Source organism: Saimiri boliviensis, chromosome 6 (genome assembly GCF_048565385.1).
Source record: "Saimiri boliviensis isolate mSaiBol1 chromosome 6, mSaiBol1.pri, whole genome shotgun sequence".
In the NCBI taxonomy this organism is placed as follows: Eukaryota; Metazoa; Chordata; class Mammalia; order Primates; family Cebidae; genus Saimiri; species Saimiri boliviensis.
Genome location: NC_133454.1, coordinates 83,398,653 through 83,421,913, shown reverse-complemented (window position 1 = coordinate 83,421,913; position 23,261 = coordinate 83,398,653). Strand labels below are relative to the sequence as shown.

The window sequence follows — 23,261 nt, the reverse complement described above, 5'->3', positions numbered from 1 at the left end:
CTCATCTATTTAACTGGCTTCCCTACAAAGTCTCATAGCGTTATGAGGCATGAGAGGGATAATAATATGAAAGTCTTAAAAAATGTCATAAATATCATATTAAAAATCACTACAATATAAGCAATTACCATTAAAAATTATCTGTGCCTCTGATACATTACCAATGATTTTTCCTCTTTTATCTTCTGATTATTAAAAAAAAAAAACCCAGTATGTGTTACTTATATAAAGAGATAAAGAAAATTTTAACTATTTTATATAAGAAAAAAATATTCTATGCCAAATGATGTATTCTCTTCCTCCAAAGATTACTATTCTCTTCCTCCAAAGATTACTGAGTAGGGAAAAAAAAAAACAAAACACCTTTAAAATAGATTACCTACAATATTCTCCTTCTAATACCTTTACTTTTAAAGTAGCAATATAAAGAAAGATAACAGTAATTTCTGAAACTCAATTCCACCTGAACTTCATCCTAAGAAAGATATAAACTGATGAAGACAGTAAGTTTCAACAATTTTAGGCTACAGTAATACTTAGTTTTAGTCCAAAGGTAAGAACTTATCATAGATTATTAGCAATATCTTTTATTCAATCTAGCAGTTTACCAAAAAAATTGTGGAATATTTCATAAAGAAAATAAGATGCAATCAAATCCATGTATCAAACTCACTTGTTCAGATGTTTTCTGGCTGCAGGGAGGCCAGACATTTCTTCATTCAACACATACTTCTTAGTTCCCATACAGTAGTTCTCTATATATTCTGCCCAGTGTAACTGCCGTACATCAATATTGAAGGTCTACGTTAACAAAAAATTTACTGATTATTTTCTTGACTAATTTTTTTCACAACCAGTCAGAAATTCATACTTTTTCTAAAGGCCAATTCCAAATGACATAATTACAAAACGCTTAAATATGGAATTAACTTTTGAAATCTTACTGCTAGTCACAGAAAAGTTCTTATTCCTAGTTCATACCTTCCATTAAATGTGGAAACATTTGAGAAGATAATCTGGAAACTTGTGTCAGCATTTTAAGAGAAGTAGGTTAAATGTAAGAAGAGAAAAGCTTGTACAATTTTGCTAAACAAAGAAAAAAAAAACCACAAAATTCTATTGTCCAAATAGATCTATGTATTCCTCACTACATTATGCATGCACTGATACATTTCCTGTTCCTTTCTATCTGTAGTCTCTTCTGCCTTTCTGTACGTCATACCTACTGCAGAGACTAATTTTCCTAGAGAACACTTTTGACATCAAGAGAAAGAATATGTTATGAAAGCTAGCTAAGGAGTTTGGATAACCGTTATTAGACTATTTGATGAAAAGGGTAGGTAAATCCAGAAAAGAAAGAAAGCCTTTGGAAATGTTATGGCAAAGTAAGAGGGCTATGCACTGCTCAGTGCTCCTTAGCATATAATCAGATAATTTTTTTGGAGTTACAAAGATATTATTCACTATATACCATCACTTATGTAAAAATAGCCAGTTCTAGGAGGGGAAAAGCTACTATAAGACAATCAGTAAAATATAAAAATGTAATAACTCTGCATTAAAATGAAGACTTAGGGAACATTATGAACAGGTATATGTTTATGTTATTGGGAGTCCCATTAGGAACAGTTAAAAAATATACGGAATAAAAGCAGTATTTGAGAAATAAGAAATTTTTCCAAAAATGATGAGAAACCTAGTCACAAATTCAAAACACAAATACAACTCCCGCTTCCCCTATCCCCTGCCCCAACACACATCTAGGCATATGAGTGTCAGAAAAACGTCCTATAGATTACCTCCAAAAGAACAACTGTTAGATTGTAAGTTGACTTCTCGACAGAAGCAATGGAAACCAAAAGACTGAGAGATGTGTTTCAACTACTCAATGAAAACAATTGCTAAGGTAAAACTCTATACCAGTGTAAATATCCATGAAAAATAAAGGTGAAATAAAGATACTTCTAGAGAATAAAACCTGAGACAATCTGACATCAGCAGAAAACCCATGTTAGAGGAAATAAACTTAAGGATATTCTTTAGGCAGAAGGAGAACGATTCTGGATTTAAGCCTGGAGATGGAGGAAGAAATAAAGAGCAATAAAAGGACAATTATACTGGTAAATCTGTATGAATATTTATTGCATAAACTGCAATAAAAATACTGGCTTGTGTCACTTAACATATATATAGAATTAGAACATGTATTATGGCCAAAACCGCAATTACTTTTGCACTAACCTAATAACAACAATTACAGACAGGTGCTGATCCTTCACTATCTGAGAGGGGTAGAAGTATTGATTCATACTAGACCTTACTAAATTAAAGGATATTGTCATCTCTAGAGTAAGCTACTAAAAAACAAAAACAAAAACAAACCCCATAATTCTATGGAACACATATAGATGGGAAAATAGAAAATTATTCAAAATCTAACCTAAAAGGTGGCAAAAAAAAAAAAAAGACAAAAAAACAAAAGAACTTAAAACCAGCATGACAAATACAAAGCACTAAAAGACTAAGTCCAAAATGACAGCAATTACATAGGAGCTCTCCAATTAAAGGTCAAAACTTGTCAGACTGAAAATAAAAACTAACAACTATATGCTGCTTACAAAAGACGTATCTAAAAGAAAAGATATAAAATAATTGAAAATAAAAGAATGGAGAAACATACACCATACAGTTCTAACAGCAATGTATAAGGATGCTGATTTGTCCAGGGACTCACCAGAGTACACTGTCCGAGTTTGCATTTTTGCAAATTTGATAAATAGTAAATAGGTATCCCAGTCTTACTTTAGTGTGTATTTCCACTGAGTAAGGCTGAGTATCTTTTCAAATTCTTGGGAATCATTCTGTAAACTGTTCATCTCTCTATTTTCCAATAGGATTGTTTACTTTTTTCATTATTTCTATATAAGCATTTTATGTGCTAGGGAATATATAGTAGAATCATTTTGTTATACCACTGTATACCACCTAAGTGGCTAAAATTAAAAATCAAAACTAAAAGGCCAAGTGTTATGGAGGATGTGGATTAACAGAAATTCTCATACACTGTCCTTTGGAATGTAAACTGATACAACCACTTCGGAAAACTGGCATTACCTACTAAACTGAATGTATGAATGTCCTGTTATCCTATTTCTAGGTATATACCCTACACAAATGTGTACAGAAAAAGAATGCTCATAGGATAATTATTCCTAATAGCCAGAAACTGGAAATAACTCAAATGTCTATCAAAAGAAGAATGAAAAAATACTGTACAATACCATCTGTGTGAAGTCAAAAACAGGTAAAACTAACAGTTAGTGTTAGAATTCAAGACTGTTGTTCCCTTTGGGAAGACAACGGAGGTAGTGATTAGGTGTATTAGTCCATTCTTGAATCCCTATAAAGACCTATGTGAGAAAGGGTAATTTGTAAAGATAAAAAGGTTTAATTAGCTTATGGTTCTGCAGGCAATACAGGCTTCTGTTTCTGGGGAGGCCTCAGGAAACTTATAATCATGGAGGAAGGTGAAGGGGAAACTGACCTGTTCTACATTGTAGGAGCAGAAAGAGAGTGAAAGGGGAGGTACTACACACTTTTAAACAATCATATCTTAGGAGAATTCACTATCATGAGAACAGCAAGGGGCAAGTTCGCCCCCATGATCCAATCATTTCCCACCAGGCCCCTCCTCCAACATTGGAGATTACAATTTGGACAGAAGATGTAGGCAGGGGCACAAATCCAAACCATATCATTAAGACAGGGTGTAAGGGCGACTTCAATGGACAATAATGTTTTAATTCTTCATCTGGTTGCTTACTTACTTTCTTATAATCCCTTGAGCAGTATGCATTATGCATGGGGGAAAAGCAAAAGGAGAAAGTAAGGAATCAGTAGATTCCAGAAAGCCAGCCTAATCTTTCAACTTGAGAGTATCTGCAGGACCCCGCAGAAGGTGGCTTAGACCTTCTGCTTTGAAGGCTGTAGGCAGAGAGGGAAATTAAGAGGCTTACAGAATACCACTCCAAAGAGATAAGAACCTAAAAAGCTATATCCTCTGAGCAAAGGGGAAAAAGTAGTATGCCCACCACACACTGAAGTGGACAGAGAAACAGACCACTTGAGGACTTCTGTCATGCAGAACCAGTAGAACAGACTAGATCTCTATTGTCTAATATGGCAGCCACAAGCTACCTGTGCCTCTTGGGCATTTTTATTGTGGCTAGTCCAAACTGAGATATGCTGTGGAGTATAAAATGCACTCTGAGTTTTGAAGGCTCAGTATGAAAAATATAAAGTAAAATATCCTTTAAATAATTTTTAGATTTTTGATCAAACAATATTTTTGATAATGTATTGGGTTAAATAGCATAGTATTAAAATTAAAAAATAAGTGGGAAGAGAAAGAAAGCTGGCATTAGATGGAAAAAAAAAACAACTCTTGAAAAACTGTAATGAACCAGCTCTACATCATTATTTTTGTTTAAATCACATTCACAAAGCCCAACACAATCAAGGTAAATTTTTCAAAATTATACCACTTTCACAGTGATACTGCCAAATGCCAAACATAAAGAGAAAATGGAAGAGGAACCAGGAATAACAGATCACCTATAACAGAAAAGCCAACTATTGGCTTTTCAACAGCAACAATGTAAGACAAAATATAAAAAAGAAAGTTTTTGTTTTTTGGAGAGACTCTCACTCTATTGCCCAGGCTGGAGTGCAATGAATGATGTGATCACATCTCACTGTAGCCTTGACCTCCTGGGCTCAAATGATCCTCCCACCTCAGCCTCCTGGGTAGCTGGGACTACAGGCACATGTACCACGCCTGTCTAATATTTTTTTTTTTATTTTTGTGGAGATGGATCTTGCTATGTTGCCCAGGCTGATCTTGAACTCCTGGCCTCAAGCCAACCTTCCACCTCAGCCTCCAAAGTATTGGGATTACAGTCATGAGCTATTATGCCCAGCAAAAAAGTTCTTTAATGTGCTGAAATCATGTTCCAAAACCAAGGATGAAACAAGGACATATTAGACAATAAAAAACTGAGAACTCACTACAAAACACAATCCTTACTAAAACATATTCTAGGTATGCTGGATATATTTTAGGCAGAAAGAAGATCATAAGGAGAAAACCTGAGAGTAAAGACATTGGTATACACACACACAAACACACAAAGAGAGTTAAATCTAAATAAAAATTAAATGAACAAAATAATATCTCATCATGGGGTTTAAATAGGGGACTGGGCTGGGCATGGTGGCTCACGCTTGTAATGCCAGCACTTTGAGAGGCTGAGGCTGGCAGATCTCCTGAGGACAGGAGTTTGAGACCAGCCTGGCTAACAAAGTGAAATCCCATCCCTATTAGAAATACAAAAATTAGCTGGGTCACCTATAATCCCAGCTACTCAGGAGGCTGAGGTAGGAGAATTGCTCGAACCAAGGAGGCAGAGGTTGCAGTCAGCCATTGCAGTCCAGCCTGGGCATACAGTGAAACTCTGTCTCCAAAAAAAAAAAAATAGAGAACTGAAGTAATGCAGTACTACAATCATTTTAAGTGAGTGGGAGTGGTAATCACAACTAAAACATATTAAGGTTCTAAATATTATTAATGTTAAGGAGGCTATAAATATTGCTTAACTTAGTCTGTGTTAGACATACATGTTAAAACATCTAGAGTAAACTCAAAAATGACATACACAAAGAATTTAAGTTCCAAACTAACAAAGGGCAAAATATGGGATTAAAAAAAGTAAAAGGGTTTGTGAAAAACAAGTTTTCTCAAAACTCAGAGCAAACAAATTGTTTGAAAGAAAATCATGAAGATAAAATTCTCTCTTAATCCAACATTAAGGAAACAAGAGAATCAACATTTCAATCATATTTTGAAAATACCTTTGCCACTCTAAAATACTTATACTAGAAATTTTTTAAGAAGAGCAATTTTATTATACCACTAACAATTACGACTGAAACTTTATGAGACTATAAATAAAGGCTTTCTTGTTGCATAATAGCTGTGGAAAATATTTTTCAGGTTGCTAATGGTTCTGTAATTAGTATGCTACTTATTTTCTAACATAAAACAGAAAATACTTGCCTTTTTATCTTCAGGGTTTAGTTGATTAATTAACATATTGACATTGTCAGTATTCCAAACCCAAGAATTACTTGTGAAATATTCAAGAAACATCATAGCTTTGTGAAGACGAGTAATTGCTTTCATCATCCTGTATTGTAAGAAAAATTGACAGATTCATATTTTGTATAGATTAGGAAAAATCCTATTATCACCAATATAGGCATTAAAATTAAAATTATAACATTTAATCCTTAAGTGTACCAAACCAGCAGGGAATAAGAATATTTCTGCATCTTGGATGAACAATTTATAAATCCCCCCTCCAAATTTTTTTTTTGAAAGCAGCAGAAAATGAATTTAATACCACCGAAACAATTCTACTGATATACAGAATTAATTCTCAAAGGATATACAATACTCTTAAATTTTCTACATCAATACTAAGCAAATGAACGGATTCAATTAATATGTCCTTGCTTTCTATTCCATAGACTATATTTTAGTTCACAGCTGCATTTACTAAGATTTCCTGTGAATTCATAACATACTGTGTTATATTTATAATCCCAACTCTCCAGCATCACTGAAACAAAGTTAATACAGAAATATTCATTTCCAGGTGGTCAACTCTATTCATTTAAAAAAAAACAAAACAACTTTTCTTTAACAATGATTGGCACCACTCTTCATCATCTGGATGACTTCTGCTGAAAACTATCTGAAACAGATCCTCACTCACCTCCCCATACCCCACCAATAGTCATCCTTATAGAAATAAAGGAGTGTGACACTTGTTTCTTTTCAAAAGTACAAGGAGCTTTAATCTTTAAATCTGTCATTTTATATATCATGGCTCACTGTAAGTCATTGATATCGTAACACTAACTTGAACAGTAACATCTATACAATAATATTTATGACAAGTAGGGAAAGGGAAGAAAGAACTTTTTGAAACAAAAAATCCTAATTTCTGAGAACAGAAAAATAATTTGTACAGAAGTATTTTTTTAAAATTTCATTTATATTATAATAAAGATTTGCATTATATGTATTAAATAGTTTAGAAAGTCTCAAAATTAGAGGCTTTAGAAATAGGGAGCATGGAGGAAAATTACATTAGAAATGAAAAGAAAAAATTAAAAAAAAGTATTATTAGCTAAGCAATTCTGATAACACATTCAATACATTTAGAAAGAAACTCTGAGTCCAGAATACTGGAAAAAAATGAAGCAATATAAACTATGTAAAGAAAAACTATATTTCAACCAATAAAGTAATTTCAAAATAAAATCTCTATTAAACACAAAAATAATTATCAAGCATTGAAGGCGATTTTTGGACAGGGATAGTTCTGTAGATAAAAAGCATTTGAGGGGGAAAAACACATGCTGCTTTTAGAAGAGATTAGGTGATTATTTTTTTCTAAAAAACAAGATACAACAAATTTGTCATTAAATCAATACACGCTATCAAGCCAGTTTAGCATACTTAAATCTCTCTCACACACACTGCTAACATGGTTTTCCTATATATATCTTATTAAAAAGTTTTTCTTAACTCTTTTTCACTGACAAGTCTCTCACCTAATCTTATGTTCAGATTCATTCAAGTGACAGAATCACCCTAACATCAATCACCGATTCAGCCATTCAAAACATAATTGCAGTAAAAAATTGGGGAAAAAGAAGAAATTTGAAATACCATATATTTGTGTGTGAAACTTACAAGAGAATATTTATCATGCAACAAGAATACATAGATTGAAAACTATGGGGAAACAGAAAGAAGCATAAATCTTTGTACCATCACTCCTTGGTTAAACATACCATAGAACAGATGTTTAAGACTACATTGCCAGGTATGTTCTGAATATGTATGTATCTATTCTTTTTTTTTTTTTTTTTTTTTGAGACGGAGTTTCGCTCTTGTTACCCAGGCTGGAGTGCAATGGCGCGATCTCGGCTCACCGCAACCTCCGCCTCCTGGGTTCAGGCAATTCTCCTGCCTCAGCCTCCTGAGTAGCTGGGATTATAGGCACGCACCACCATGCCCAGCTAATTTTTTGTATTTTTAGTAGAGACGGGGTTTCACCATGTTGACCAGGTTGGTCTCGATCTCTCGACCTCGTGATCCACCCACCTCGGCCTCCCAAAGTGCTGGGATTACAGGCTTGAGCCACCGCGCCCGGCCGTATCTATTCTTTATTATGACAACTTTAAAAAAATAATCACAATCCTTTAGAGGAAGGCAAGGTCTTAATGATTATCTAGTCCAGGGTAGACAATCATTTTTCAACGTTGGCACTATAAATATTGTGGGTTTGATAATTCCTTCCTGTGGAGGGCTGTGAAGCATGCTGTAAGATGTTTGTCAGCATCCCTGGCCTCCAGTAGCAGCCCTCTCCCAGTTGTGATAACTAAAAATACCTGCAAACATTGTCAAATGTCTCCAATTGACAAGTACAGATGAAAAATATCTGGTTTAGAGAAGTTACGCTAGTTATGCTAGTTAACTAAAACATAAGATCATGGAGCCATTTTTTAAAAATATCATTTTTAACAGTGATGAAATGTCTACTGTATTTCCAGAGCTACAGTGAATAATTTATAATGCTTCTACATGCAGTAACACCATGCATCACAGTCCCCCCAATGACTATTAACCAAGAATCCATATGATGTATATTTGAGTTGTGCTTTTTATAATTACATCAAGATATACAGCAGGTCAGATTGTTATCTAGCTCACATTCAGAATTAGGAAAATGAGTAAACTAGATGAAATGAATGACATGACTGACATCAGTTTAATGTAAAATTAGGCATTATAGTAAAGCCCCAATATAAGCTGTAAAGTCTATTACCATGCTCAATAAATTTCTGAACAAATTAAATACAAATTATAAGACTGTATTTAACATTTATAAAATTATCTAAATAAAAAAAACCTCTACATTCCTTCTTGCTTTTAGACTATAAACTCCCAGAGGTCAAGGATCTGTCCTGCTTTTATACTTAGAAAGCCTCACACAGGACAAACCTCAGGTAAGAAAATTCTTTACTTAATGTTTCCTACTTAGGAAAGATTAATTTCCAAAGCTGCCTATGATATTATTTCACATCCTACATGCCCATCTGCAATACAATGTCACCTTGACTGTCTTCTCAATGAGAGCTGAAAATAACTTAGAACCAACAGAATGAGGTGGAAGTGACACAATGTGACTTCCAAGGCTAGGTCAGAAAAGGTGTAGAGCTTTCTGTCTTGCTCACTGGATACTCACCCTTGAAGCCTTCAGTCACCTTGTACGCTGTCCAGCTCCCCCTGAGGCTGCCATGCTGCGAGGAAGCTCAAACTAGTCCATATGGAGAGACCACATGGAGAGGCTCTGACACTACTGGAGAGAGAGATGCCCAGCCAGACCAGCTGCTCTGTCCCCTTCCCTGCTTTACCACTCCCTCCACAGCAAAGCTGCTCCAGTCCCTGTCTGACTATAATCATTTGAAAAATCCTGAGCCATTACTATCCAGCTAAACACTTCTAGAATTCATGACCCACAGAAATTGTGACACAAAAATAAAATGATTACTTTACGACACTAAGTTTGAGGTGCCTTGTTATACAAAACAGGTAAGAGATCTCAACAGATCTCAATACTGGGAGGGGCTGCTATAATAAAAACCTAAAACATGTGGTATTGGCTTCAGGGTCAAGTGGCAAACAAAATCTGTAAGGCCTGTGAGGCAATCGGCAGTGAAATGTACAATGACCAGGAAAACAGTATTATTAGAAGACTTAAAGGGCTTTAAGAAGCTGTTGGTGAGGGCTTGAAGTGAGGACAACAAACTTGCCTGTGGTAATAAGGAATATGGAAAGTGTACCTAATAAATTCAATGATCTAGCCGAAATTCACTGAAAGAGGGCAAATGAGAACAAAGATGATCTTGAAAAATGAACTATTTGAGTGGAATTTGGAGACAATGTAAAATGTCAGCCAGGAATTCTTTAAGAAATGGTTTCTGAGCATAGCAGGGTAGGGGAAGATGGATTCTTTGCTAAGACTTTAGAAAGACCTAAAGTAGTGCCTTCCAGAACTTTCAGATAGACAAAAGGCACTCTTCAGATCTTAAAGAAATGTGTAACAGAAACTCCTGTTGTTCAAAAGGCAGGATCTAAGATCTAAAAGTGTTGTCCCATAGCAACTTCACAGGGAACCCAAAATAAGAGAAGGGCTAGTGTCAAAGAGATTTATGGATATGGCTTTAGTCTAATGGGGTGGATTCCTTTGAAACAGATACACTGGAAACCCACACAATTTTTAAGCAATTGTGTCAGAATACATGTAAAAGGATAGACAATAAAAAAATGAAGAGACCACTACATCAAGGGTCAGCAAACCAGGGCCTATATACCAAATCCAGCCCACCACCTGTTTTTGTAAATAAAGTTTTATGGGAGCACAGTCATGTTCATTCATTTACCTATTTATTGTCTATGGCTGCTTTCATTTTTAACAGCAAAGATGAGAAGCTTCTACAAAAACCACACGGCCTGCTAAACCTAAAATATTTACTGTATGGTCCTAACTTACAAGAAAAGCTTGCCAGTTCCTGCCCTGATTCCCTACCCTTTTATGGGCAGGAAGCAAGATAAGAAGGCTACTTGGCTGCACACAGTGCCCATAGCACAAGCCAGTTTTTATGCATAAAGAAGGATGACTCAGAGGGTAGAGGCAAGAGCCTTAGAAACCCTCCAGAGAATAAGACTGATGGTTTCCTAATCAAGAAACCATCAACACATATCTGACTGGAATTCAGAAATGTTATGGACCAGTGTTTGCTGGGTACCTCCCAATACTCTCTTTTTGAATAAAACTGTTTAAAGCCATTATCCTATGCTACCATCATATGATGGGCGTATGGGCAGTCAGTAACTTGTTACTTTAGTTCACAGATTAATTCTTGAGGAACTATACTATAATATACTCGAGGAACTATCCTGACAAAATCATTCCTAAAGAGCCTTATCCAAAAATGGACCAGATTTAGATGACAAAACCCTGGCTTCCAGCTGATGCCACAGAGATCTGGGGTTGTGGAGGTGGGGAGGCGTGAAGGGGGAAGAAGCAACTGTACTTTCCATGTAGAAGAAATATGAATTGTTTTGGCCAGAAGGTTGACTACAGCAAATTGTACTTTCCAAAAATGGCGGCAACAATATCCCTCATCTTGACTACTTTCTAATTCCCCTTTCCTTAAATTGAGGAAGATTTGTGACTCACTCATGACTAGAAGAATGAGGGAAAAGTGATACTGCATGATTTCTACAGGTAGCTCAGAAAAGGCAACACAACCTCCACCTTATTTGCTAAAAGACTTCCTTCCCCCTTTGAAGCCATCAGCTGCCATGTAAGAAGTCTAATTCCCCTAAGACTATCATTAATTACTGCAAAGAAGTATATGGAGAGATCCTTATGGCATGACAAACAGTACTATCGGGGCCCCTGGCTGTTCCACTGCCTCTCTGCCTACCTGTCTCTTTCATCTGATCACAAACACATGAAAGGCTCCAAGCCAAAAGTGCCTGGCTGATTCTTTCTCAAATTCCTGATCATAAAAGAAATAATAAAATGATAGTTGCTGTTTTTAGCCTCTAAGTTTTAGATGATTTGTATGCAGCAACATCTCCTCTGAATCAGTAACTAGTAAACCAGCTATTAGCAAACTACAGTAATTAGTAAACTAGCTATTCACTTATTTTTTTAAAAAGTTTACCTAAGCCCCCTTTCTTTGTGTAAGGCAATGTGATATATTTAATGTTTTATTTTTTTTAACCAGTTTTTACTTTTCTGCCCTAAATTGTAACAACCTTATTTATATAAAGAAAACATACACTGCCATCATTCATGAATTTATACCTGCTGCTTAGCCATGAAAGAATGTTTCCAATGACAAATATTGCATTTTGCAGATCACTCCAGAAAAGTCCGAAAATATTTCTTTACCCGTTCTAAAGTTGTTCAAAACCTCTCACATATTTCAATTAGCTAACATATAGAGTGAAAAACATCTTGGAAAAGAGAATCCACAGAAAATACCTACAAGGAACTCAGATCCTGATACACTGTAACTGGCATATACCTCACTTTTATTTTTGGAGTAATTGATGGAACTTCTGGGATCAGTATCTTCTTTATACACAAATACAAATCCTGAACTCTACAATCAAAGACTCCACTGTAATGCCAACGTAGTTTTAAAAAGTAAGTATTTTTATGGTATAGTCTACTGTAATTGTGTGGTAAAGACAGCAGAACTTCTTTTAAGTTTGTGGAATTTCAACAAAAACAAAAAATAAAGAAAGGCTATAACAACTGTAAGAAAACAGAAAGTTTTCCATTTTTTTTTCATAACTATGCCATTCCCAACCTGGAAAATAAGTCAGAAAATGTAATGACCATATTATAAGCTGAATGGGCAGCTGATATTTTTCAAGTAATTAATTTTCTAGACACACCCTGTACTTTTCACATAAAACTGCAGCATCCATTCAAAGCAAAACTTTTACCCCTAATCCCCTATAAAAACTCATCACTAGGTTTTTAAGACGGAGAGAAGGGCTCAGTTTCAGCTTATAATAACAATGACAATCATAATGTAGGACATTTCCTGTATTATGAAATTTTAGATGATCAATGACCCAGTAAGATGTGATCCATAGTTAGTGCCCCTAAATCTCCAATTCTAAGAAATGTCCTAGCATTCTGATTGTGATTGTAATTAATCTGGTTAGTAAATCTAAAGGTAAAACTCATGCTAGCGACTTTTTCTCTCCAGCAAGCTTCTACCACCTTACCAATACATAGTGTATTTACTGCTATTCTTCTTACCACGGTTTCTGACCTGTCAACCTGAGTGCAAGATCGAGCAATAATGCAGGTACTGTATGTCTGACACCCTTCCAATAATGAAGCAATAGGTTGTTGGTATAAAACTTAATATTGGGGCGCCTGTAAACTTGGTTAAAAGGATGCATCTTGAAGTAATGATTTAGAATATCTCCTGTGGGAAAAATAAGCGTCAAAGCATTTTAAATATTGTTATTCAGAAAGAAACCTAAAGTAAGACCTAGAATTCAATACATGATAATAACTATCGAAACTTTAAACAAATTAGAGTAACTTACAACACTGCCTTTGCTTTTCTGACAATGTCTTAAATTCAAGAGTCTTCTCATTCACAAAAGGCCATTAAGCCTTATCAAAAGCATAAACAAATACAGAGTTAATATGCATTTTAGTGTAAGCATGGGTTGTTTAACAGTCAGAGGAACAGATAAGACAGAGCTAGTCACCATTACCTTGGGCTTCTTCCAGTCATCCTGAGGTAGATATCATACAGGAATGCTGGGGCCTTATGGCTTACAGCAATCCAGTAATGATATAAAAGGTGATTGGAGGTTAGATTTACATTGGGCCGTCTGAAGGCCTGTTCGAGAGGATTCCTCTTGAAAGTGGAAATTACATGGTATTCTGAGGAAGAAAAGTTGTGTAACAGCTTTGATAATAACCATGTAATGAAGTTTTGAAAAAAAAAAAATCATGTTTTTACAATGCAAAATATTTTACCATAGATGTCAGAGTTCGTTCATTTAAAAAACAAACTTTTCTACTTTCTAGTAGCTAGGAGAATATGGGTATTAGAATGCTAAATTCAAGTGGTTTTATAACTGCTGCTATTTATGAATTTTAATTAGATGAATGAATTTTTGCTAAAATTCACTCTTAAAAACCTTTCAATGTTTTACCTATGTCAGTTTACAGTGTCACTTTCTATACTTCACTTCTCACGATAGCTTCTTTCTTTCTGTTCCTCTTTCCAGACTCTTATTACTGTACTTACTTAAAAAAGAAAAGGAAAATCATCATCCTTTGCTTAAGTTGCTCAAATTAACATATATTAACAGGCATAAAACAACCCAAAATTAACTCCTGTTGTAATTTATGTAGGCTATGTAATGTCAACACAATCAAACCTAGTATCATCTATGTTAATACTTTACTGAAAATGTATATTGAGATAGTCATTAAAATATAATGCTCAACTTCAGCTTTTACTAAACTTTAAAACACATTAAAAGATTACCAAAAAACCTAACTCATTTAAAATATTTAAATATTCTTAAAAGAATACTAAAAATAAAGTTAAAATCACCTTAGATTTTATCTTTTTCCTATATGCTCTAATGATCAATCTTTATACTGAAATAAAATGCCATAGAAATATCCTAGGACAAATGTCATAAAAAATTTGCATTGAAATCAAAATTGTTCTGCAGGGGTAATTATTCAATTAGAAGTTAAATAAGACCTATCACTAAATTAATACCAAAAATATATTTTACTTTAAATTTGAACTCATCAACCAACAATTTAAAAATGATTCAACTGCAACAGGTTTTAAGTTACACTACTCCTATTTAAGTTACACTATTCCTATAGAATTAAGAACACATACACCTGCTGTGACTCTGTAAATTTAAATAGATTAATAAAGGTATTTTAATAAAAAATATTCTAGCAAACTGTATCCTTCTTCCTAATTCCTTCATTTATTACTCCGGGTACCACTTAGTAGACCACCTCTTGTAAGAAGTGATACTGCCTATGGATAGGCAACGGCAAGACCAAGGGAGAAAAAAAGCACTGTTCCCATGCCATAGGTATCTATGAGGGCTGCTGCAGATGGCAGCAGAAAAACAGCATGTCTTAGACAAGCGTACAGTGGGTGGGTATGAATAGACAGCAGGACATTTTTAAATTTGTGAAACATTATTAAGAACCACAAGGTAGTATTGGTAGATATTACTTCTAAGATGACAATTAAGAACAAGAAATTGGTAACTCATGGCCTTAATGTCTCTTAAGTATTCTAACATTAAAAATTCAGGGAACTTGGTTTTTTAAGATTTATTCTAACATTCAAAAACACAGGTAAAATCATACCAACTTCACCCCAGTGGAAAGGATTAGTGCTGCCTGTTGTACAATTATACACCATGATGTTTCGTGGTCTGCAAAGACAAAGGTGAAACCAATTAATTATAATAAGAGGCCAAATATATCCAATCTAAATCTTAGATAATATTCAAGAAGACATGAGGATGATGAGCATCTTTTCTATACTAATTTTTTTAAGGATTAGTTTTTATGCTAATGACTATTTTTAACTATGCTTTCTTCTTCCCCTACCAAAAATAATTATTTATTTTAAAATATACAGACTTTTTTCCCTTTCACGTTTTTCCTCCTTATATAGGAGTATCTGTTTTTAAACATGAGGAAAACAACAATCTCAGCTCTTCTTGTCTCATTTTCAGAGGATCGAGCTGAAAAAAATTATGGACTGTTTTCTTTCGCCAGAAACAACATATTCATATAATCATCTCTCTCCTTTTTTAGGATAGAAAATACTGATTATCAAAAATAAAGGTAGTTTACTAGCTAGAAAAAAAAAGTTACTGGGAAACTTAAAGTTTAAATGTTACCCATAAATGCTACTTTTACCTTTTAAAGGCAAGATGTTCATGGGTTGATTAAAGCTGCTCTGATGTGCCATGTTTAATATATGTAATCCATATTCTGTAAACTTTAGCTCTTTATATATATATACCAAGTTTTAGTTTGGATTAAAAAATCATCCTTAGGGAAGGTATTTTTTTCATTTTTAACCCCTAATAAACTTGTCTATTCTGTAAGTAACATATGAGCATTAACATTAATTCTTCATTACTACTGAGGGGACCACTTGCTATTGTCTGTGATAATACTAACTCTCGGAGTTGGCAGTGATAATGCCTAAATATTGGTATGGCAACATCTGGATGGAGGGATTAATTAACATTAGTCAATAGTTATGTCTTCCCTTTTCAGTTACTATACATTTAATAAGCAATATTGTCACCTCATATACCTATTAACTCCGGAATACCAGGCTGCTGCAAGACTCATGTTGACAACTACGTCTACAGGAACAAGATCTGCAAGGGCACTGTTGGAGGCACGCATTGTTCGAAGAATTCCTTTCCCTGCCTTTGTTGAAATTAAAAACAGCACCTTAAGATATATAAGCCATAGTGTATATATATATATCTAAATATACACATAAAGCAGAAAAATGTATAGAATATTAAATAAACCAAAAGGTTTACTTACTGCAATAAAGAGCCCACTTGGTCCATTAAAGTTATCAATCCATCCCTAATACCAAAAATTTAAAAAGGGGGAGAAGCTTTAGAAACATTATGAAGCTAGAGATTTATTATTTGAACTCTATAACCCCAAATATATACTTGATAGCTATCTTCTAAAAACTAAAAAACAGACTAGATTCAGGCCAAAATATTTCTACCAGTCCCAAACAGAAACAGTTTTCCTCTGGGATCAAAACTGACTGAGTAAAACCATTTTCAAAGGGTTACCTACTCTTCCATTAACTCTCTGCAAAGAGAAATTTATAAAAGGGGGTTTATACTGTTAAATATTTTTGCAAAATTAAACTTGTTCAAGTTTGATTTTATGCTATTTACTAATTCAGCATTCTGGGATTAAGGAAAATGGCAAATCCTCCTCAAAATTATGAATAAAACAGAGAAAAATAGAATAATAGTCAAAGCAACAAGAAATGCTATCACTTACTCCCATTACACAGACCTATGTTTTGCCTAAATCAATTTACCCAACTCGTTTATATTTCTGCTTTCTCTCATTCCAGGAATTCACAACTACTCTAACAACATCACCCTGTACCTTTCTTAGCTTTGTGATCTACAGAGGAAGGAAGGGATCTACCTCTTGGAAGGAAGGTCTGCTTCTTTTTGTTACTAAGAAGCAAACCAAATCATGGTCTCCTCTGACTTGAGACAATGTCACAGCTCTTGATTTAATTTTCAATTAGGATTTTTAAAATGTTGATCTACATTTCTATATACTCAGCATCACATTACAGAAATGAAAGTTCCAATAAAATTAGCTCTATAAATACAAAACAGCTTTGCCATGGTAATCCATCTTCAATAAATAATACCTGTTCTTAAAGAACTGCCAGCTCTTTATAGTTATAACTTAAAATTCTCAACTCCAATAATTTATAAAGGTTTCTAACAACTTACTGGAAAAGGTTCTTTCCAACTGGCACCAACAATCGATGGCCTTATAATCGCCACATTTAGCTTTGCTCCTTCTTGTTGTACAACATATTCTGCCAATGCTTTTGTGTATATGTAGGTATTAGGTCTGTCTCCTATTAATTTTGGCGTGATATCATTTACTAGGCCATCATCCATCCACCTGGTAAAGAATTGCATACAAATGTATTTCCAGATATTTTACTATAAAATGAAAAGCCACTTAATTTAACTTTGCACATTCAAACATATCTGTTGTTCTGACTCAAATCATCTGATGACTTTTACTGAAAAATTAAACTTAGTCTTTGTTTTTCTTAAACATCAACTACACATTCACAATCCCTTATCTGCAATTTCTGTATCCAAAAAGATCTGAAAACTAAGAGTTCTTTTGTAAATCATACGGTGGATAGCAAAATCTGATCTACACTGACTTACAGTCTTTTTTTGATTCAACTTAGTTTAAACAGTCATATATTTTATAAGTATTTGATCAGGGATACTAACCCAGATCAAGTTAAAAATTTTCCTATTACACAGTACATAAATTATATTCCTTCTCTAAAGTCCAAATAAATTCCAAAATACATCTGAAACCTTTTGGAAGGTTGCAGGTTAGGAAATACAGATCTGTATATAACCACCTAGTGAAGTAACATGTTGATTACATACATTTACAATTAACATACATTTATAGTGAACTTAAAAGGAAGTATTTAAGGTGGAACACTGCAATTTATATGCTCTAGTGAGATTAACAAATACGATGAGCAATAAAAATAAATTGAATCACGCTATAAAACTTCGACTAGCAACCTACTATGAAGTCAAAAAATTCCTCCAATTCTATTTGAAGAAATGGTCTACTCTGTTCATCAGTAAAAGGAGGGTGATATACTAGGTGATATCCAAGTTTTTTCTTAAACTTCTGATTCTGATATGTACTTACTTTCAGATACTTTTTCCTTCTTGTCAATAATGCTGTGTATGCAAGTAGGCTCAGTATATTGTCATACTCTAATGATACCCATACTAATTGACAAAATGGCATAAAATGGAAATTATCAAGATAAAATTTTCTTCTGTATATGGAAGTACTTTTTATATATGAAAGAAAAATAATATGAATTAAATTGAAGGGAAACTGCTATCCAACTTAGAAAAAATTCCACCATGAAGATGTTTTGAAAAATGGAAGGGATAGTTAATATATGAGAAAAAAAAAAAAACCTGCCTAAACTCAGGAGAAACTTTAGCCAGTAAGCCTCATCACTAGAATGAGTTTACAGAACAAATCTATGAGTTATTTTAAAATTATCTGCTAGCTAGATTTCTTTGCAGCCAGGAAAGGAGATACAGCATTAGCTTACAAGTTCTTTTTCCGTTTCTCAAATGTTTGTATATATCAATGTTAGGAAGAGAAAAAGTAAAATGCTTCATTATCTTCTACACTTTCCCATAGGTATTAAACACTTCTGTCTATTGATACATGAAGAAAATGAAGTAGAGATATTTGGGACCATCTAAGAAAATAAGTGAGAAAATAGAAATTAGGGAATTACAATGAAAATGTCTTGGTAATTTCTCATGCTTATTTATTTATTTTTTTTTACGATCTATCTGTTTCCTCATAATGATTAGCAGGAAGGCTTTAAAGAAAAGACTGTGCTTATTTTAGGAGAAAGCAGCAGATGTTAACTACGGAGTCAAAGTGGATAGAATCTCTGGAAAGAAAGGAGACTAAAAGAGACAGAAGAATAAAGGAGGAAAAACCTCAAAGATATTATATAAGGACTAACAAATGTGAAAATACGGTGGATACTGGAATGTTTATATAATTGTAGTCTATAAAAGTAAAAAAGATCTTATTTTTTTGTCTGAAACTTGTCCGTTTGATGAGAAAGCCTAAGCTGCGGCAAATGAAAACAAGGTCATGGTATGTACTACTTCATTTAATCTCTATCTATCAATACTCACAAATAATTTTTATGTAATAATTGCTGACAGAATTTCAGTCCTCAGAAAGATGATAAACAGTAAGACTAACGGTATGAATTAAAAGACTATGACTCCTCTGATTCTCTAATAATTAAAGGCCTCTCTATAGATACACTCCATGGGTGGGGGATAGCAATGGCAGTCTTTTAATAAATTAGAGGTTTGCTATTAAACAGGCAGTCATGGGTCTCCACGGGTACTTCTTGGTTGCTAAGACTGATTCCCTAAAGAAGAGAGCCCCTAATATCACTAATAAGATGTTCAGGAGCCTTCCTCCAAAACCATTATACATGGTCAAAAGTGAAAACTACATATTGACTTCACTAACATTCCTTTAGATATTAATCTATACAATAAAAAGGATGTGAGGAGATGTAAAAATTTTTGAAGAAAAGCAATAAATGTATGCGTGCATGCGGGTATGTGTGTGTGCGTGCGCACGCGCATGTATATGGGTGGGGTGAGAAGGAGGGAGAGGGACTTGGATCCAAAGTTGTTTTTTTTTTTTTAGACAGTCTCACTGTGTTGCCCAGGCTGGAATGCAGTGCACAATCTCGGCTCATGCAGCCTTTGCCTCCTGGGTTTCAAGCAATTCTCCTGCCTCAGCATCCTAAGTAGCTGGGACTACAGGTGCCCACTATCACAATGGACTAAATTTTTTTGTATTTTTAGTAGAGATGGAGTTTCATTATGTTACCCAGGCTGGTCTTCAACTCTCGACCTCATGATCTGCCCATCTCAGCCTCCTCTCTTGGGATCAAAATAAATATATATAAATTTCAAACAAACATACTCTAAAGAATCAATCAGCTTCTTGGGATCCACAGGTGGCGGGTAGACTACTTCATCAATATGCTTTCGATTACAGTAGGCATATGCTGTTGATACATGCATGAACACTTCCAGATTCTTCATCTGTTGTGCAAGGAGAATAAGCTGTCGCGTTGCAATCACATTTAACTGAACAGCATCTCTGTTTAAAAAAAAAAAGTGACAATAGAAAATTGGAAAGCTATGGTATTTATTTTACCTGTTAAAAAATATTATTTTAATTAGAGAGGCAGTAAGAGAGACAGAGACAAAAATTTTTGTTTCTTTACACCTTATCCTTTAGCTGTGATTTTGTGTATTTTATTTCAGTATAAAGTATGTTTACTCTATCAATTGTGTTAAAAATTTTTTTGATTTTAAAATAACTTTCATTATAGCACTTAAAAATTAAAGTAGAAATTTAAAAATTATATAATTGCCCAGGAACAAACAGATAATTTCAGTCTTTAGCTTATATGCATAATTTTGAAGTCATACTAGACTTATTTTGCATCTTGATTTTTTAAAAGTATAATATTGCATAAAATGGATGTGCCACAAGGATAAAAAAATGGAATGGTTAAGTAATTTTTAAATGTTAAGGTAGAGTCACTAAAAAGGATGATACGGCCAGAGAAAACTCAGAAACATTAAATTATATTAACATATAATCAAGAAAGTATATGTTTATTTCCCTCTTTGTGGCAATCAATCCAAATACTTTTCTAAGACTACCTTATAAAATTCAAAGGAATATTATAATAAAACTGATACGTTTGTTACAAGGTACATGCAAGAAAGACCCCAAAATGATCTATATTCCCTACTTGGAATTTACTTAAAGTAAATAATTACACAAAAGCAAACGTATATATGCAGAAAAGTTATCAATAAAGTACCATGTAATAATAAAAACCCAGAGAGCCCAAATATTCACTATGGAATATGGAATGGCTCAATAAAGTAGGTATTTTATCACAATGAAAGAATATAGCCACTAAAATAATTATGTGAAGACTACAAAAACATCGGTATGAATAATACCAAAAAAAAAAAATACATACAATATCATGTGAAGCAGGATTAAAAGCAAGGCTCTGGAATCAGTCCTGTGTTCAAATTCTGACTTGGCCTACCTATCAGTTAGGACATAAAGTTATTGAAGCACTCCAGCCTTAGTTTTCTTACCTGGAAATGGGAACAATAATGAAACCTACCTACTACAACTGGTATAAAATTAAACAAAACAAACAGCTTGCAAGCATTTAGCAGTATTTCTAACATAGTACTAAACAGGCAGTCAACAAATATTCCTTAAGGGAATGAGATGGTGGATAGTTTTTGCTTTCTATTTAACTTCTGTTTATAGCTTTTAAAAAATTGACAAAGAGATCTATTGTACAACATAGAGACTACAGTTAATATCAATGTATTGCATTTTTAAAGGTTACGAAGAGAGTGGATTTTAGGTATTCTCACCGCAAAAAGTATGTGAGATAATGAATACACTAATAAGCTTATTTAGCCATTCCACAATGTATACATATTTCAAAATATGCTGTACACAATAAATACATACAACTTTTGTCAATTAAAAAATAATAAAAAAGGAAAAAAGATTTAAATAATACCAGTGACAAAATTGGCAAAGTAATATACTGTTGTTGACACTACAAACTGACACAAATGATCTGAAGGAAACTAGAACAAAGTATCAGGAATTACAGAAATGGTATATTTATTAATCTAGTTAATCTGTTGAAATTAACTCAGAGGAAAAACTTGTTCTAACCCTCACTTTTCAAATAAAAAGAAAATTCCTTAAAGTTTATTCTAAGTGAATAATACATAAACTGTGGTATGTCAACATGATGGAATATCATCAAATCACTAAAATTGTAACTATGGAAAAAATTAGAAATACAGAAATTGTTTCTATATTAAGTTTTAAAAGTAAAATTAGAAAGTCTATGTTTACAATCAGCAAAACAATAACGTTCAAACAAAAAATTTAAAAAAAAACAAAAATAGTTTTGAGTACTTTCTAAAATTCTTTTATTTTCAGTATTTAAGAAAAAAATCCAACTACTGTTTTAAAAGGCCAGGATATTTCACAGATAGAATCCAGTCCACTTCACTGTAAAGCAGTGCTTTGATGTTTATCACATTTGCAAAACAATCGTGATAGGGAGAGTACTGTTTGGGAGAGGTATACAGAGAATATTCTGTTACAGGTTCCTGAGGACAGGACAACAAGTTCTGGGTCACCAGGAACTAGGAATAACTCCAGGAGAGAAAAAAAGTCCTGTGCCATATTATTTTCTTTTAATTTAATAGTACCCAAGACCCTATAAAAACATATTAGAAAGACATTTTTTTTTTAATGAAATAATTGGGTTAGGGACTTAAAATCATGGATGTATCTTTTTTTTTTTTTCTTCCTTGTCTCAGTTGAAGGGGAAAATCTGTTCAAGTGAAAATCCATTAAGAAAGACATTTCACAGAGAGGATAGTGTCCACTAGACTATAAGGGAATGCACTATTTTCTTTTGCATTTGTAAAACAGCGGGGGCAAGAAGAGCAATGTTTTGAGAAATGTACACTAAGGATATTCTGTTACATGTCCTTCAAGATGGTGACAGAGTTTCTGGGTCACCAAAAATAAGGAATAACTTGAGTGGAAAACCTCTGTGCCTTGCCTTTTTCCCTTTGCATCTGTACCTGAGAGCCCAAACCTGAAGCCCTTCTGTGCCCACTTAAGTAATGCCTAGTATCTCTCTGCCAGGATAGTTAACCTAATTCTGTTTTACCTCAATCCAATTTCTACTCCATTGACCTTCAAACTGAGACTCTGACATGTTACATTAGAAGTCATTTAGTACTAAACAAAAATCATGTTCTCATTATTGTTTTGGTTATATGGAGTCATAAATGCATCTTCAATAAGAGAGGCTTTTGGGAGAGGGGTGCAAAATGAGAAAGTCTTTATAATTAGAATCTACCTTCACTAAATGTAGACATGGAAATCACTTCAAAAAAATTTAAAAAGAAAAAAAGCTCGATGACCTGAAGTGCCAATAAATTTTCTTATTCATCTTTCTTCTACAGACAGCTTAGGTTATTCAAAATCTACATTGATAATACTTCTAAAGACCTTAAACCAGGGTTC

At 33.8% G+C, this 23,261-nt stretch overlaps 1 protein-coding gene across 2 annotated transcripts in view; it reads right to left on the bottom strand.

Annotated features, from left to right (window-relative positions):
• The window catches only part of FAR1 (fatty acyl-CoA reductase 1), a 65,097-nt gene that overhangs the window by 4,674 nt on the left and 37,162 nt on the right, over nucleotides 1-23,261 (bottom strand). The window contains exons 4-11 of one of the 2 annotated variants that reach the window (XM_074401116.1): nucleotides 20,076-20,255; nucleotides 17,267-17,444; nucleotides 16,311-16,355; nucleotides 16,069-16,211; nucleotides 15,102-15,169; nucleotides 13,457-13,628; nucleotides 6,116-6,245; nucleotides 674-801 (exon numbers count right to left, since the gene is read on the bottom strand). In XM_074401116.1, coding sequence (XP_074257217.1) covers nucleotides 674-801; nucleotides 6,116-6,245; nucleotides 13,457-13,628; nucleotides 15,102-15,169; nucleotides 16,069-16,211; nucleotides 16,311-16,355; nucleotides 17,267-17,444; nucleotides 20,076-20,255 — 1,044 coding nt within the window. The remainder of the gene's footprint in view (nucleotides 1-673; nucleotides 802-6,115; nucleotides 6,246-13,456; nucleotides 13,629-15,101; nucleotides 15,170-16,068; nucleotides 16,212-16,310; nucleotides 16,356-17,266; nucleotides 17,445-20,075; nucleotides 20,256-23,261) is intronic. The other variant, XM_003919853.3, reaches the window with a different exon arrangement.